This window comes from Eucyclogobius newberryi, unplaced genomic scaffold, assembly GCF_026437365.1.
Source record: "Eucyclogobius newberryi isolate DKJ021-1_F unplaced genomic scaffold, fEucNew1.0.hap1 SCAF_17, whole genome shotgun sequence".
Lineage (NCBI taxonomy): Eukaryota > Metazoa > Chordata > Actinopteri > Gobiiformes > Gobiidae > Eucyclogobius > Eucyclogobius newberryi.
The window spans coordinates 35076206-35091459 of NW_027315801.1; the positions used below are offsets into that span (position 1 = coordinate 35076206).

The 15254-nt window shown below is 50.3% G+C and overlaps 1 protein-coding gene across 1 annotated transcript; it reads left to right on the forward strand.

Annotated features, from left to right (window-relative positions):
* The first annotated feature begins 161 nt into the window (after window positions 1-161).
* Window positions 162-14996, forward strand: dnajc16 (DnaJ (Hsp40) homolog, subfamily C, member 16). The gene is made up of 15 exons (XM_072450259.1): window positions 162-319; window positions 402-468; window positions 1265-1571; window positions 3746-3930; window positions 4014-4118; window positions 6189-6347; window positions 6430-6560; window positions 8123-8294; window positions 10216-10392; window positions 11706-11782; window positions 12060-12140; window positions 12231-12299; window positions 13541-13711; window positions 13842-14102; window positions 14301-14996. Exons 1-15 carry the CDS (start codon window positions 162-164, stop codon window positions 14506-14508), a joined length of 2328 nt encoding a protein of 775 aa, XP_072306360.1. The 3' UTR covers window positions 14509-14996.
* The last annotated feature ends 258 nt before the right edge of the window (window positions 14997-15254 follow it).

Below are 15254 nucleotides of genomic sequence, written 5' to 3' on the forward strand. Positions count from 1 at the left end.
AATATTCTCATATTTACACCTTTATTTTGTTAAGAACGTATTTAGAAAGTCTCGATGTGCAACAGAGATAATCCATTACGAGTCGGAACAGTTTGATGAATGTCCAGCCCCAATCGTAACTGTGTCCAGCCCACTTTAGCGTCTGGTGGTTGCCCGCGGCGATGGCATCGTGGTGGTGGACGTGGCTCGTCCTGGTCCTGGTCCTTGTTCTGCCCTCAGAGTCTGGACCGGAGCTGGACCCGTACAAGGTCCTGGGCCTGAGCCCGAAAGTGAGCCAGGCCGAGATCAAGAGGGTCTACAAGAGGCTGGCCAAAGAATGGCAAGTATCCACGGTAACCAGAGACTCACACGCGCGATGCATCTTTAAATCAGACGCTCTAAAGTGACAGTGTCATTCACAGGCATCCGGACAAGAACAAGGCCCCTGGAGCAGAGGACATGTTCATCCAGATCTCCAAGTCCTATGAGGTCAGTCACAGCCTCCTACTGGTGCCAGAGGGCCTCCTGCTGGTGCCAGAGTCAGGACTAAACATGGACCGGCCTCCTGCTGGTGCCAGAGTCAGGACTAAACATGGACCGGCCTCCTGCTGGTGCCAGAGTCAGGACTAAACATGGACCGGCCTCCTGCTGGTGCCAGAGTCAGGACTATACATGGAGCGGCCTCCTGCTGGTGCCAGAGTCAGGACTAAACATGGACCGGCCTCCTGCTGGTGCCAGAGTCAGGACTAAACATGGACCGGCCTCCTGCTGGTGCCAGAGTCAGGACTAAACATGGACCGGCCTCCTGCTGGTGCCAGAGTCAGGACTAAACATGGACCGGCCTCCTGCTGGTGCCAGAGTCAGGACTAAACATGGACCGGCCTCCTGCTGGTGCCAGAGTCAGGACTAAACATGGACCGGCCTCCTGCTGGTGCCAGAGTCAGGACTAAACATGGACTGGCCTCCTGCTGGTGCCAGAGTCAGGACTAAACATGGACCGGCCTCCTGCTGGTGCCAGAGTCAGGACTAAACATGGACCGGCCTCCTGCTGGTGCCAGAGTCAGGACTAAACATGGACCGGCCTCCTGCTGGTGCCAGAGTCAGGACTAAACATGGACCGGCCTCCTGCTGGTGCCAGAGTCAGGACTAAACATGGACCGGCCTCCTGCTGGTGCCAGAGTCAGGACTAAACATGGACCGGCCTCCTGCTGGTGCCAGAGCCAGGGCTAAACGGCCTCCTGCTGGTGCCATTTTAAAGGGTTAATTACTTACTTTAAAATTGCAGGTTTTATCCAACGAGGACAAGCGTGCCAGGTTTGACCGTTACGGGCAGCTGGACGACGCGCAGCCGTTCAGTCGCCGCGACAACTTCTACTTCGACGAGACGTTCTTCAGTTTCCCGTTCAACGGCAAGAACCAGCGCGACTTCGGCGAGAACAAGCACGCGCTGCACTTCACGCAGTATGTCCAGCAGGTGGTGCCAGACAGTCACCGCCGGCCGTATCTCATCAAGATCACGTCCGACTGGTGCTTCAACTGCATCCACATCGAGCCCGTGTGGAAGGAGGCGGTACTGCAGCTGGAGGCGCTCGGTCAGTGTCTACTGCAGTACATATACATGTAGTACTGTCTACTGCAGTACATATACATGTAGTACTGTCTACTGCAGTACATATACATGTAGTACTGTCTACTGCAGTACATATACATGTAGTACTGTCTACTGCAGTACATATACATGTAGTACTGTCTACTGCAGTACATATACATGTAGTACTGTCTACTGCAGTACATATACATGTAGTACTGTCTACTGCAGTACATATACACGTAGTACTGTCTACTGCAGTACATATACACGTAGTACTGTCTACTGCAGTACATATACATGTAGTACTGTCTACTGCAGTACATTTGAAATATAAATATAGCACTTTTTACTCTAGTACATGTGTAAAAGGCGCGTTAAGGGCGGGGCATGTGTAGGGGTTAAGGGCGTGGCAGGGGTTAAGGGCGGGGCAGGTGCATGGGTTAAGGGTGGGGCAGGTGCAGGGGTTAAGGGCAGGTACAGGGGTTAAGGGTGAGGCAGGTGTAGGGGTTAAGGGCAGGTACAGGGGTTAAGGGTGAGGCAGGTGCATGGGTTAAGGGCGGGGCAGGTGTAGGGGTTAAGGGCAGGTGCAGGGGTTAAGGGCGGGGCAGGGGTTAAGGGCAGGTGCAGGGGATAAGGGCGGGACAGGTGCATGAGTTAAGGGCAGGGGTTAAGGGCAGGTGCAGGGGTTAAGGGCGCTACAGGTGCAGGTGCATGAGTTAAGGGCGGGGCAGGGGTTAAGGGCGGGTCAGGTGCATGAGTTAAGGGCGGGGCAGGGGTTAGGGCGGTGCAGGTGCAGGAGTTAAGGGCAGGGCAGGGGTTAAGGGCGGTGCAGGTGCATGAGTTAAGGGCGGGGCAGGGGTTAAGGGCGGTGCAGGTGCAGGAGTTAAGGGCGGGGCAGGGGTTAAGGGCGGGGCAGCGGTTAAGGGCGGGGCAGGGGTTAAGGGCGGGACAGGTGCAGGTGCAGGAGTTAAGGGCGGGGCAGGGGTTAAGGGCGGGGCAGGTGCATGAGTTAAGGGCGGGGCAGGGGTTAAGGGCGGGGCAGGGGTTAAGGGCGGGGCAGGGGTTAAGGGCGGGGCAGGGGTTAAGGGCGGGACAGGTGCAGGTGCATGAGTTAAGGGCGGGGCAGGGGTTAAGGGCGGTGCAGGTGCAGGAGTTAAGGGCAGGGCAGGGGTTAAGGGCGGTGCAGGTGCATGAGTTAAGGGCAGGGCAGGGGTTAAGGGCGGGGCAGGGGTTAAGGGCGTGGCAGGGGTTAAGGGCGGGGCAGGTGCATGCGTTAAGGGTGGGGCAGGTGCATGGGTTAAGGGCGGGGCAGGTGCAGGGGTTAAGGGCGGGGCAGGTGCAGGGGTTAAGGGCAGGTACAGGGGTTAAGGGTGAGTCAGGTGCATGGGTTAAGGGCGGGGCAGGGGTTAAGGGCAGGTGCATGAGTTAAGGGCAGGTGCAGGGGTTAAGGGCGGGGCAGGGGTTAAGGGCAGGTGCAGGGGTTAAGGGCGGGGCAGGTGCATGAGTTAAGGGCAGGGCACGGGTTAAGGGCAGGTGCAGGGGTTAAGGGCGGGACAGGAGCAGGTGCATGAGTTAAGGGCGTGGCAGGGGTTAAGGGCGGGGCAGGTGCATGAGTTAAGTGCGGGGCAGGGGTTAAGGGCGGTGCAGGTGCATGAGTTAAGGGCGGGGCAGGGGTTAAGGGCGGTGCAGGTGCATGAGTTAAGGGCGGGGCAGGGGTTAAGGGCGGGGCAGGGGTTAAGTGCGGGGCAGGGGTTAAGGGCGGTGCAGGTGCATGAGTTAAGGGCGGGGCAGGGGTTAAGGGCGGTGCAGGTGCATGAGTTAAGTGCGGGGCAGGGGTTAAGGGCGGTGCAGGTGCATGAGTTAAGGGCGGGGCAGGGGTTAAGGGCGGTGCAGGTGCATGAGTTAAGGGCGGGGCAGGGGTTAAGGGCGGTGCAGGTGCATGAGTTAAGGGCGGGGCAGGGGTTAAGGGCGGGGCAGGGGTTAAGGGCGGGGCAGGGGTTAAGGGCGGGGCAGGGGTTAAGGGCGGGGCAGGGGTTGGCGTTTTCCCACATCCTCGTGCTCCACCTGAACATCTTCATCCACCATCTTGGATTTATCGTTAAAGTCTCATAAACGCTGCGCAAAAAGAAGCCCGTTCTCTGGGTCAAAAGAGTGTCCCGTGTGATTGGTCCTCAGGTGTGGGCGTGGGCGTGGTCGATGTCGGTAATGAGCGCCGCTTGGCCAATCACCTGGGCGCTCACCGGACGCCCTCCATCCTGGGCCTGGTGAGCGGCCGCGTCTCCTTCTTTCACTACGCCGTGGCCAAGGAGCACCTGCTGCAGTTCGTGGAGGACCTTCTACCTCAGCGGCTCGTGGAGAGGGTGACCTTTGACCTTTGACCTCCAAACCCTGGTGTTAGTCACGTGTGGACTTTTGACACGTGTATTTTCATGTCACGTTTCAGGTGAACGACAAGAACCACCTGCAGTTCCTGGGCAGTTGGCACGAGCTCAACAAACCTCACGTTCTGCTGTTCGACCAAGTGCCCACAGTCCCCCTGCTGTTCAAAGTGAGAACGCACGGCGCAAACTGAACACGCGGCGTGAACTGAAGCCACTCGTTCTCCCACAGAGACCGCTTGCTTGGACCCTCTAAAACCCGCTCACATTAGTGTCGTGTCGTTCTCCAGCTGACGGCGTTCTCACACAGAGACCGCCTGCTCGGACCCTCTAAAACCTGCTCACATTAGTGTCGTGTCGTTCTCCAGCTGACGGCGTTCTCACACAGAGACCGCCTGCTCGGACCCTTTAAAACCCGCTCACATTAGTGTCGTGTCGTTCTCCAGCTGACGGCGTTCTCCCACAGAGACCGCCTGCTCGGACCCTCTAAAACCCGCTCACATTAGTGTCGTGTCGTTCTCCAGCTGACGGCGTTCTCCCACAGAGACCGCCTGCTCGGACCCTCTAAAACCCGCTCACATTAGTGTCGTGTCGTTCTCCAGCTGACGGCGTTCTCACACAGAGACCGCCTGCTCGGACCCTTTAAAACCCGCTCACATTAGTGTTGTGTCGTTCTCCAGCTGACGGCGTTCTCCCACAGAGACCGCCTGCTCGGACCCTCTAAAACCCGCTCACATTAGTGTCGTGTCGTTCTCCAGCTGACGGCGTTCTCACACAGAGACCACCTGCTCGAACCCTCTAAAACCCGCTCACATTAGTGTCGTGTCGTTCTCCAGCTGACGGCGTTCTCCCACAGAGACCGCCTGCTCGGACCCTCTAAAACCCGCTCACATTAGTGTCGTGTCGTTCTCCAGCTGACGGCGTTCTCCCACAGAGACCGCCTGCTCGGACCCTCTAAAACCCGCTCACATTAGTGTCGTGTCGTTCTCCAGCTGACGGCGTTCTCACACAGAGACCACCTGCTCGAACCCTCTAAAACCCGCTCACATTAGTGTCGTGTCGTTCTCCAGCTGACGGCGTTCTCCCACAGAGACCGCCTGCTCGGACCCTCTAAAACCCGCTCACATTAGTGTTGTGTCGTTCTCCAGCTGACGGCGTTCTCACACAGAGACCACCTGCTCGAACCTTCTAAAACCCGCTCACATTAGTGTCGTGTCGTTCTCCAGCTGGCGGCGTTCTCCCACAGAGACCGCCTGCTCGGACCCTCTAAAACCCGCTCACATTAGTGTTGTGTCGTTCTCCAGCTGACGGCGTTCTCACACAGAGACCACCTGCTCGAACCCTCTAAAACCCGCTCACATTAGTGTCGTGTCGTTCTCCAGCTGACGGCGTTCTCCCACAGAGACCGCCTGCTCGGACCCTCTAAAACCCGCTCACATTAGTGTTGTGTCGTTCTCCAGCTGACGGCGTTCTCACACAGAGACCACCTGCTCGAACCCTCTAAAACCCGCTCACATTAGTGTCGTGTCGTTCTCCAGCTGGCGGCGTTCTCCCACAGAGACCGCCTGCTCGGACCCTCTAAAACCCGCTCACATTAGTGTCGTGTCGTTCTCCAGCTGACGGCGTTCTCCCACAGAGACCGCCTGCTCGGACCCTCTAAAACCCGCTCACATTAGTGTCGTGTCGTTCTCCAGCTGACGGCGTTCTCACACAGAGACCACCTGCTCGAACCCTCTAAAACCCGCTCACATTAGTGTCGTGTCGTTCTCCAGCTGACGGCGTTCTCCCACAGAGACCGCCTGCTCGGACCCTCTAAAACCCGCTCACATTAGTGTTGTGTCGTTCTCCAGCTGACGGCGTTCTCACACAGAGACCACCTGCTCGAACCTTCTAAAACCCGCTCACATTAGTGTCGTGTCGTTCTCCAGCTGGCGGCGTTCTCCCACAGAGACCGCCTGCTCGGACCCTCTAAAACCCGCTCACATTAGTGTTGTGTCGTTCTCCAGCTGACGGCGTTCTCACACAGAGACCACCTGCTCGAACCCTCTAAAACCCGCTCACATTAGTGTCGTGTCGTTCTCCAGCTGGTGGCGTTCTCCCACAGAGACCGCCTGCTCGGACCCTCTAAAACCCGCTCACATTAGTGTCGTGTCGTTCTCCAGCTGACGGCGTTCTCCCACAGAGACCGCCTGCTCGGACCCTCTAAAACCCGCTCACATTAGTGTTGTGTCGTTCTCCAGCTGACGGCGTTCTCCCACAGAGACCGCCTGCAGTTCGGGTACGTGGACCAGGGCGTGTCGGAGACCTCGGAGCTGCAGAGGAAGTTCAACGTGAACACTTACGCTCCGACGATGCTGGTGCTGAAGGAAAGCACGGACAAACCCGCCGACATCATCCAGGTACGGGAAGGACGACCGCCGGGGTGTGGGAAAACGACACGTGACAATAACACGCACGTTTCTGCCGTCGGCGTCTCTCCAGGCGAAGGAGCTGAAGAAGCCGATCGTGGACGAGTTTGTCTCAAACAACCGGTTCCTGAACGTCCCTCGCCTCGTGAACCAGGAGCTGTTCGACGAGCTGTGTCCGGTCAAGCAGTTCCACCGCCGCAGGAAGTGAGAACCGCCATCTTTTACTCTATTTTCCGGAGTATAAGTTGCAGCAGCCAAAAAATGCATAATAGAGAAGACAAAAGCATATATAAGTCGCACTGGAGTATAAGTCGCATCTTATTGGGAAATGTATTTGATAAAATCCAAGACCAAGAACAGACATTTCATCTGTAAATGCAGTTTAAAATAATAACAGATGAGAGAACATGGAGAACAGGTGTACGTATGCTAACGCTAACACCTTCAGCTACATGACGTATGCTAACGCTAACACCTTCAGCTACATGACGTATGCTAACGCCGTCAGCTACATGACGTATGCTAACGCTAACACCTTCAGCTACATGAGGCACAGACAGAACTGTGGTAAGTGTCTGGTATGTTAGCGTAACATATGAACAGTTAATCAGATAACTATAGCATAAAGAACATGCTAACATGCTAACATGCTAACAAGTTTAGCAAAGCGTCAGTTTTACCCCAAATCACGAAATCCACTGAATTCTTCTTCCTCTGTGTCACTTCTTAACAACTCCACAAACTCCAGAGGAAGAGGAAGTGCAGATTCTTTTTCTGCGTCGCTCAGAGCCTAGAGCGCCCTCTTGTGGTTTTCAGTGTGAAAATAATGAATAATATCACATATAAGTCGCTCTGGAGTATAAGTTGCACCTCGGCCAAAACGATGAAAAAAGGTGCGACTTATAGTCCAGAAAATGCGGTAGTTTTGTGGGTTTGTTTACCGGCCTTACGTGTTACGGTGTCGTGTGGCCGGAAAGTTCAAGGGTCAAACGATGTGAGTAAATGACCTGGAGGCTTATGAAGCGTACCTGACGCCTCCTTGTGGTCGGTGAGTCTCATTGCTCAATTTAAGCCCAACGCTGTACAGTGTCGATACAGAAGCCCTGAGAGGTGGTGCTCCATTTTCTATGTTCAAAATATGTTTGTTTGATCTGGTCGCTCGTAGACCTCCTTAGACCTTCTTAGACCTTCTTAGTCCTTCTTAGACCTTCTTAGACCTTCTTAGACCTTCTTAGACGTTCATAGACCTTCTTAGACCTTCTTAGTCCTTCTTCGACCTTCTTAGACCTCCTTAGTCCTTCTTAGACCTTCTTAGTCCTTCTTAGACGTTCATAGACCTTCTTAGACCTTCTTAGTCCTTCTTAGTCCTTCTTAGACGTTCATAGACCTTCTTAGTCCTTCTTAGACCTTCTTAGACCTCCTTAGTCCTTCTTAGACCTTCTTAGTCCTTCTTAGACGTTTGTAGACGTTCTTAGACGTTCATAGTCCTTCTTAGACCTCCTTAGTCCTTCTTAGACCTTCTTAGTCCTTCTTAGACGTTTGTAGACGTTCTTAGACGTTCATAGTCCTTCTTAGACCTTCTTAGTCCTTCTTAGACCTTCTTAGACCTTCTTAGTCCTTCTTAGACCTTCTTAGACCTTTTTAGACCTTCTTAGACCTTCTTAGACCTTCTTAGTCTTTCTTAGTCCTTCTTAGACCTTCTTAGACCTTCTTAGACCTTCTTAGATGTTCTTAGCCGCGTGTCACGTGGGTCTTTCCTCGTTCAGGTTCTGCGTTCTGCTGATCACGGATGAGGAGAACACGTTTGGACATCAGGCATTTGTCTCTTTTGCCTCGGCGAACTCAAAAGAGGTTCTGAGGTTCACGTACGTTTACCAGCGTCTGCAGCAGCCGCTCTGCGAGGTCCTCCTGCTCAACAGCGCCCCCCCACCCCCTCAGGTCAAACCACGCATTACACTCTGTTTAAAGGACACATGTTACACTCTGTTTAAAGGACACACATTAAACTCTGTTTAAAGGACACATATTACTCTCTGTTTAAAGAACACATATTACACTCTGTTTAAAGGACACACGTTACACTCTGTTTAAAGGACATATATTACACTCTGTTTAAAGGACACACGTTACACTCTGTTTAAAGGACATATATTACACTCTGTTTAAAGGACACACATTAAACTCTGTTTAAAGGACACATGTTACACTCTGTTTAAAGAACACATACACTCTCTTTAAAGGACACATATTACTCTCTGTTTAAAGGACACATATTACGCTCTGTTTAAAGGACACATACACTCTCTTTAAAGGACACATATTAGACTCTGTTTAAAGGACACATATTACTCTGTTGTATCAGTTTCAGCTTCATTCACTTTGTTCCTGTTCACGAGAGCCTCTTCTCTGCTCCTCGTTGAGCCTCACATAAAAACTCACTTTACAATTTCTTAGATAAAATAATGATGACAAAAGTAGACTTTGTTTAATGTCGCGTTCATGTGGTCCTCAAGTCGCTGTTTTCCTTTGTTTTCAGTATTTTCTTGGTGTTTTTCTTGTGTTTTCCTGGTGTCTTTCCTGTGGTTTCCTGTGTTTTTCCTTTGTTTTCCTGCACTTTCCCTGTGTTCTTTCTTGTTTTCCTGTGTTTTTCTTGTGGGTCCCGTTGTCTTTCCTGTGTTTTCCTGTTTTTTTCCTTGGTTTTTCCTATGTTTTCCGGTTTTGCTGCATTTTCCCTGTGCTTTTCTTGTGTTTTCATGTGTAGGTTGTGCTGTGGTTGTGGCTGTGGTTGTGGTTGTGATGTGGTTGTGCTATGGTTGTGATGTGGTTGTGCTGTGGTTGTGATGTGGTTGTGCTGTGATTGTGCTGTGATTGTGATGTGGTTGTGCTGTTATTGTGATGTGGTTGTGATGTGGTTGTGGTTGTGATGTGGTTGTGATGTGGTTGTGCTGTGGTTGTGATGTGGTTGTGCTGTGGTTGTGATGTGGTTGTGCTGTGGTTGTGGTTGTGATGTGGTTGTGCTGTGGTTGTGATGTGGTTGTGCTGTGATTGTGATGTGGTTGTGATGTGGTTGTGCTGTGATTGTGTTGTGGTTGTGCTGTGGTTGTGGCTGTGGTTGTGATGTGGTTGTGCTGTGGTTGTGATGTGGTTGTGGTTGTGTTGTGGTTGTGATGTGGTTGTGCTGTGATTGTGATGTGGTTGTGCTGTGGTTGTGGCTGTGGTTGTGATGTGGTTGTGCTGTGGTTGTGATGTGGTTGTGGTTGTGATGTGGTTGTGGTTGTGATGTGGTTGTGCTGTGGTTGTGGCTGTGGTTGTGCTGTGGTTGTGGCTGTGGTTGTGGTTGTGATGTGGTTGTGCTGTGGTTGTGATGTGGTTGTGCTGTGATTGTGCTGTGATTGTGATGTGGTTGTGCTGTGATTGTGATGTGGTTGTGTTGTGGTTGTGATGTGGTTGTGCTGTGATTGTGATGTGGTTGTGCTGTGATTGTGATGTGGTTGTGCTGTGATTGTGATGTGGTTGTGCTGTGGTTGTGATGTGGTTGTGCTGTGATTGTGATGTGGTTGTGCTGTGATTGTGATGTGGTTGTGTTGTGATTGTGATGTGGTTGTGCTGTGATTGTGATGTGGTTGTGCTGTGGTTGTGGCTGTGGTTGTGGTTGTGATGTGGTTGTGCTGTGGTTGTGATGTGGTTGTGCTGTGATTGTGATGTGGTTGTGCTGTGATTGTGATGTGGTTGTGTTGTGGTTGTGATGTGGTTGTGCTGTGATTGTGATGTGGTTGTGGTTGTGCTGTGATTGTGATGTGGTTGTGCTGTGGTTGTGATGTGGTTGTGATGTGGTTGTTATGTGGTTGTGGTTGTGCAGGTGCTGATCCTGGAGCGGCGAGGAGCGGGGAAAGCGCTCTTCAAACCCGTGTCTCAGTGGAATGGAAGCGAGGATGACAAACTGCACCTGAAGGAGGCGCTGCAGCGGCTCCAGACGGATGCTTCCATCCTCAGCCACGAGTCCACGCTGCCCGAGCTCAACAACGAGTTCGCCGCTGTAAGTTTGACCTTGAACTGAGTGACGTGTGTGTTTGTCATGTCAATCATTGTGTTTTTCCTCATATCGATGGATAATAATGAATAATCAAACAGTTTAGTTACATGCAGTGGAAAAGTGTATCTAAAATAAAATAAGAAGTTAATATTTGCTTGGAATAAGTAGTATTTATCTTGTACATTTTAACTACACTAAAGTAAGATTTCCAATCAAGATAAATCAATCACTTTTTAACTTATTGTCTTGTGTGTGTAAATGCGTTTAAAGTGTGTATGTAAAGTGAGTGTAAAGTGTGCGTAAAGTGAGTGTAAAGTGTGTAAAATGTGTATTTAAAGTGTGTATGTAAAGTGAGTGTAAAGTGTGTAAAGTGTGTTAAGTGAGTGTAAAGTGAGTGTAAAGTGAGTGTAAAGTGTGTAAAATGTGTATTTAAAGTGTGTATGTAAAGTGAGTGTAAAGTGTGTATAGTGTGTATTTAAAGTGTGTATGTAAAGTGAGTGTAAAGTGTGTGTAAAGTATGTGTAAAGTGTGTAAAGTGTGTTAAGTGAGTGTAAAGTGAGTGTAACGTGTGCGTAAAGTATGTGTAAAGTGTGTGAAGTGTGTGTAAAGTGTGTGAGTGTAAAGTGTGTATGTAAAGTGAGTGTAAAGTGTGTGTAAAGTATGTGTAAAGTGTGTAAAGTGTGTTAAGTGAGTGTAAAGTGAGTGTAACGTGTGCGTAAAGTATGTGTAAAGTGTGTGAAGTGTGTGTAAAGTGTGTGAGTGTAAAGTGTGTATGTAAAGTGAGTGTAAAGTGTGTGTAAAGTATGTGTAAAGTGTGTTAAGTGAGTGTAAAGTGAGTGTAACGTGTGCGTAAAGTGAGTGTAAAGTGTCTAAAGTCTGTATGTAAAGTGAGTGTAAAGTGTGCGTAAAGTCAGTGTGAAGTGTGCGTAAAGTGAGTGTAAAGTGTGTGAAGTGTGTGCGTAAAGTGTGTGAGTGTAAAGTGTGTATGTAAAGTGAGTGTGAAGTGTGTAAAGTGTGTGAGTGTAAAGTGTGTATGTAAAGTGAGTGTAAAGTGTGCGTAAAGTCAGTGTAAAGTGTGCGTAAAGTCAGTGTAAAGTGTGTGAAGTGTGTGCGTAAAGTGTGTGAGTGTAAAGTGCGTATGTGAAGTGAGTGTGAAGTGTGTAAAGTGTGTGTAAAGTGTGTGCATAAAGTGTGTGAGTGTAAAGTGTGTGTAAAGTGTGTAGTGTGTGTGTGTGTGTGTGTGTTTGTGTGTGTAAAGTGTGTGTAAAGTGTGTGTAAAGTGTGTGTAAAGTGTATGTAAAGTGTGTGTCCTTCAGGTGTTCGTGCTGCGCTGGTTCTACGCCTCCTGTGATTATCTCTCTGACGTCATCGAGGACATTCTCCACAACAACTGGTGAGCGCCGAGCGTTCAGGACGTTTGCTTCTGTCTCTCATTGTTCAGTTACAGAAACACCTAAAGCACGCTCCCCTCTCCACAGATATGACCAATAACTTAGGTTACAATAAGCTGCTCTTGTACGATTCATACGTGATCGTGTTCAGATGAATATTTAAAGACTTTTCAAAGAGTCTTGAGCGCTTCACCTTTGGCCCCGCCCACACCATCCTGCTGTTCTGCGATTGGTCTATTATCACATCATTGTTGCGACTTGAAGGGTGTGTCTTTCCAGGCGGGAGATGATGCCGCTCCTGTCCCTGATCTTCTCAGCTCTGTTCATCCTGTTTGGGACGGTGGTCGTTCAGGCGTTCAGGTCAAACACACGATACAAACTTCACCAAACGTGCTCAACAGCAGCAGCAGCAGCTTCCATTCAAATATCACGTGCTTTTGTCTTTTTCAGCGACTCGAGTGAAGACAAACCGACCAAGTTCAAGCCAAAGGACGTGTCGGCAACGATCGCCACCTCAAGGCAAGAAATACATGTGATTCAGTTCATAACATTGATCCCTACGTAGGTGATAATGATTCAATTATAATTACATTTGACGTTTTTCTCTGGTTGTTGTGATTTAGATTTTTGGATTTTTAACCCTTATTGATTTCGGTTACAGCTCTAAAGGACGTGTCAAAGGTTTCTAACGAGGAAGCAGTTTTGTTAAGAAAGAAAACCCTTTTTTTTTATAGAGAATGCCCTGAGATACAAGTGTGCGTAAAGTGAGTGTAAAGTGTGTGTAAAGTGAGTGTAAAGTGTGTATGTAAAGTGAGTGTAAAGTGTGTGTAAAGTGTGTATGGAAAGTGAATGTAAAGTGTGTAAAGTGTGCGTAAAGTGAGCGTAAAGTGAGTGTAAAGTGAGTGTAAAGTGTGTGTAAAGTGAGTGTAAAGTGAATGTAAAGTGAGTGTAAAATTAGTGTAAAGTGAGCGTAAAGTCTGTTAAGTGAGTGTAAAGTGAGTGTAAAGTGAGTGTAAAGTGAGTGTAAAGTGTGTGTAAAGTGAGTGTAAAGTGAGTGTAAAGTGTGTAAAGTGAGTGTAAAGTGTGTGTAAAGTGAGTGTAAAGTGAGTGTAAAGTGAGTGTAAAGTGAGTGTAAAGTGAGTGTAAAGTGTGTGTAAAGTGAGTGTAAAGTGTGTGTAAAGTGAGTGTAAAGTGTGTGTAAAGTGAGTGTAAAGTGAGTGTAAAGTGTGTGTAAAGTGTGTAAAGTGAGTGTAAAGTGAGTGTAAAGTGTGTGTAAAGTGTGTAAAGTGAGTGTAAAGTGAGTGTAAAGTGAGTGTAAAGTGTGTGTAAAGTGAGTGTAAAGTATGTGTAAAGTGAGTGTAAAGTGAGTGTAAAGTGTGTGTAAAGTGTGTAAAATGAGTGTAAAGTGAGTGTAAAGTGTGTGTAAAGTGTGTAAAGTGAGTGTAAAGTGAGTGTAAAGTGAGTGTAAAGTGAGTGTAAAGTGAGTGTAAAGTGAGTGCTCTGAGATACAACCTCCCCTCAGTTTACAACGCCTCAAAACAGACACACATTCAAATGAGGCATAAATCTTTTCCATTTGTTTATTACCTGTCAAAAACCTGCTAATGTTTGATTGGACCTTCTTTCTGTTCAGTCGAGACGCCAGGGAACTGCTGCTCGAACCATTTTCATCCGAAACATCTTGCGTTCTAGTTGCGTCTCGACTCATCGTTTTCGCGCCACAGTCTCGAGTGAAAACACGTTTCCTGTTGCATTTCCAGCCGCACTCCAAAGAAGAACTTCGTGGAGGTGACGGAGCTGACGGACATCACCTACGTCAGTAACTTAGTGCGCTTGAGGCCGGGGCATCTGAACATCGTGCTGGTTCTGTCAGACGCCTCCAAGAACATCCTCCTCAGCAAGTTCGGCAAAGAGGTCTACTCCTTCTCCGGGTGAGGACGCTAAAGGACACACTGTAGGACACATTCACTGTAGGACACATTCACTGTAGGACACATTCACTGTAGGACACATTCACCTGAGACGCTTTGATATTTGTGCTCACGATCGAACTGAACGCAGGAGCGAAACGCTGCATTTCTCCTTCCTCAACATTGACAAACACATGACGTGGATGAGAGCGCTGCTGGACCAGGCCCAAGACCCGGTACCTCTGGACCTGGAGGAAGACGGACCGGACCAGAGACCGGACCAGAGACCGGACCAGAGACCGGACCAGAGACCGGACCAGAGACCGGACTACAGCGGGATTGTGATGGCTCTGAACGGACATAAGAAGTACCTGTGCCTGTTCAAACCCGTTTACACCGGAGAAGAAAGCAGGTGAGCGCCCCCTTGTGGGAGGTTTTGTCAGTTTGTTTGATTTGTTGTCTTCCTTTTCTCGCTTTCTGCTCTCACATTCTTGTCAAGTTTGTTCTTGTTTTGAGACAATGCTCCACCTCCTGACCCACATTATCCTTTTTAAAACCGCCCAGTAGAAAATAATGCATTTTACTTTTCATGGCTCTGCTTCGTCTTCAGTAAATCCTCTGACGACGAGGACGGCTCCGGGCGGTCCAGGACTCGGGACGACCACAGGAAGTCCAGCCGCTCTCGGACCCAGTGGACTCTGCAGCTGCACCACAAACTGGACCGACTCGGGCTGTGGATGGAGCGGCTTCTGGAGGGAACTCTGCCCCGGTACTACCTCCCCGCCTGGCCCGGGGTCGAGGCCATCAGCCCCATGTAGAGCCTGGCCCGGGGTCGAGGCCATCAGCCCCATGTAGAGCCTGGCCCGGGGTCGAGGCCATCAGCCCCATGTAGAGCCTGGCCCGGGGTCGAGGCCATCAGCCCCATGTAGAGCCTGGCCCGGGGTCGAGGCCATCACCCCCATGTAGAGCCTGGCCCGGGGTCGAGGCCATCACCCCCATGTAGAGCTTGGCCCGGGGTCGAGGCCATCAGCCCCATGTAGAGCCTGGCCCGGGGTCGAGGCCATCAGCCCCATGTAGAGCCTGGCCCGGGGTCGAGGCCCAGCCCCATGTAGAGCCTGGCCCAGGATAAAGACCGTACGCCCCATGTAGAGCCTGGCCCAGGATAAAGACCGTACGCCCCATGTAGAGCCTGGCCCAGTATTGAGACCATCAGCCCCATGTTGAGATTGGCCCAGTATCGAGACCGTCCTGCCCATGTTGAGATTGGCCCAGTATCGAGACCATCAGCCCCATGTTGAGCCTGGCCCAGGATGGCCCACACATGGACGACTTTATTCTACAGTTTTTATAAAAACACGTCGTCTTCGTCGATATCTGAAGTTCAAAATGATTTCCAATTAATGACAAGATAAAAACAGACTGATTTATAGATCACAAAACACATTTGTGAGTCTTGGTGAGGACGTGGGCCGTGTGAGGACGTGGGCCGTGTGAGGACGTGGGCCGTGTGAGGACGTGGGCCGTGTGAGGACGTGAGCCGTGTGAGGACGTGGGCCGTGTGAGG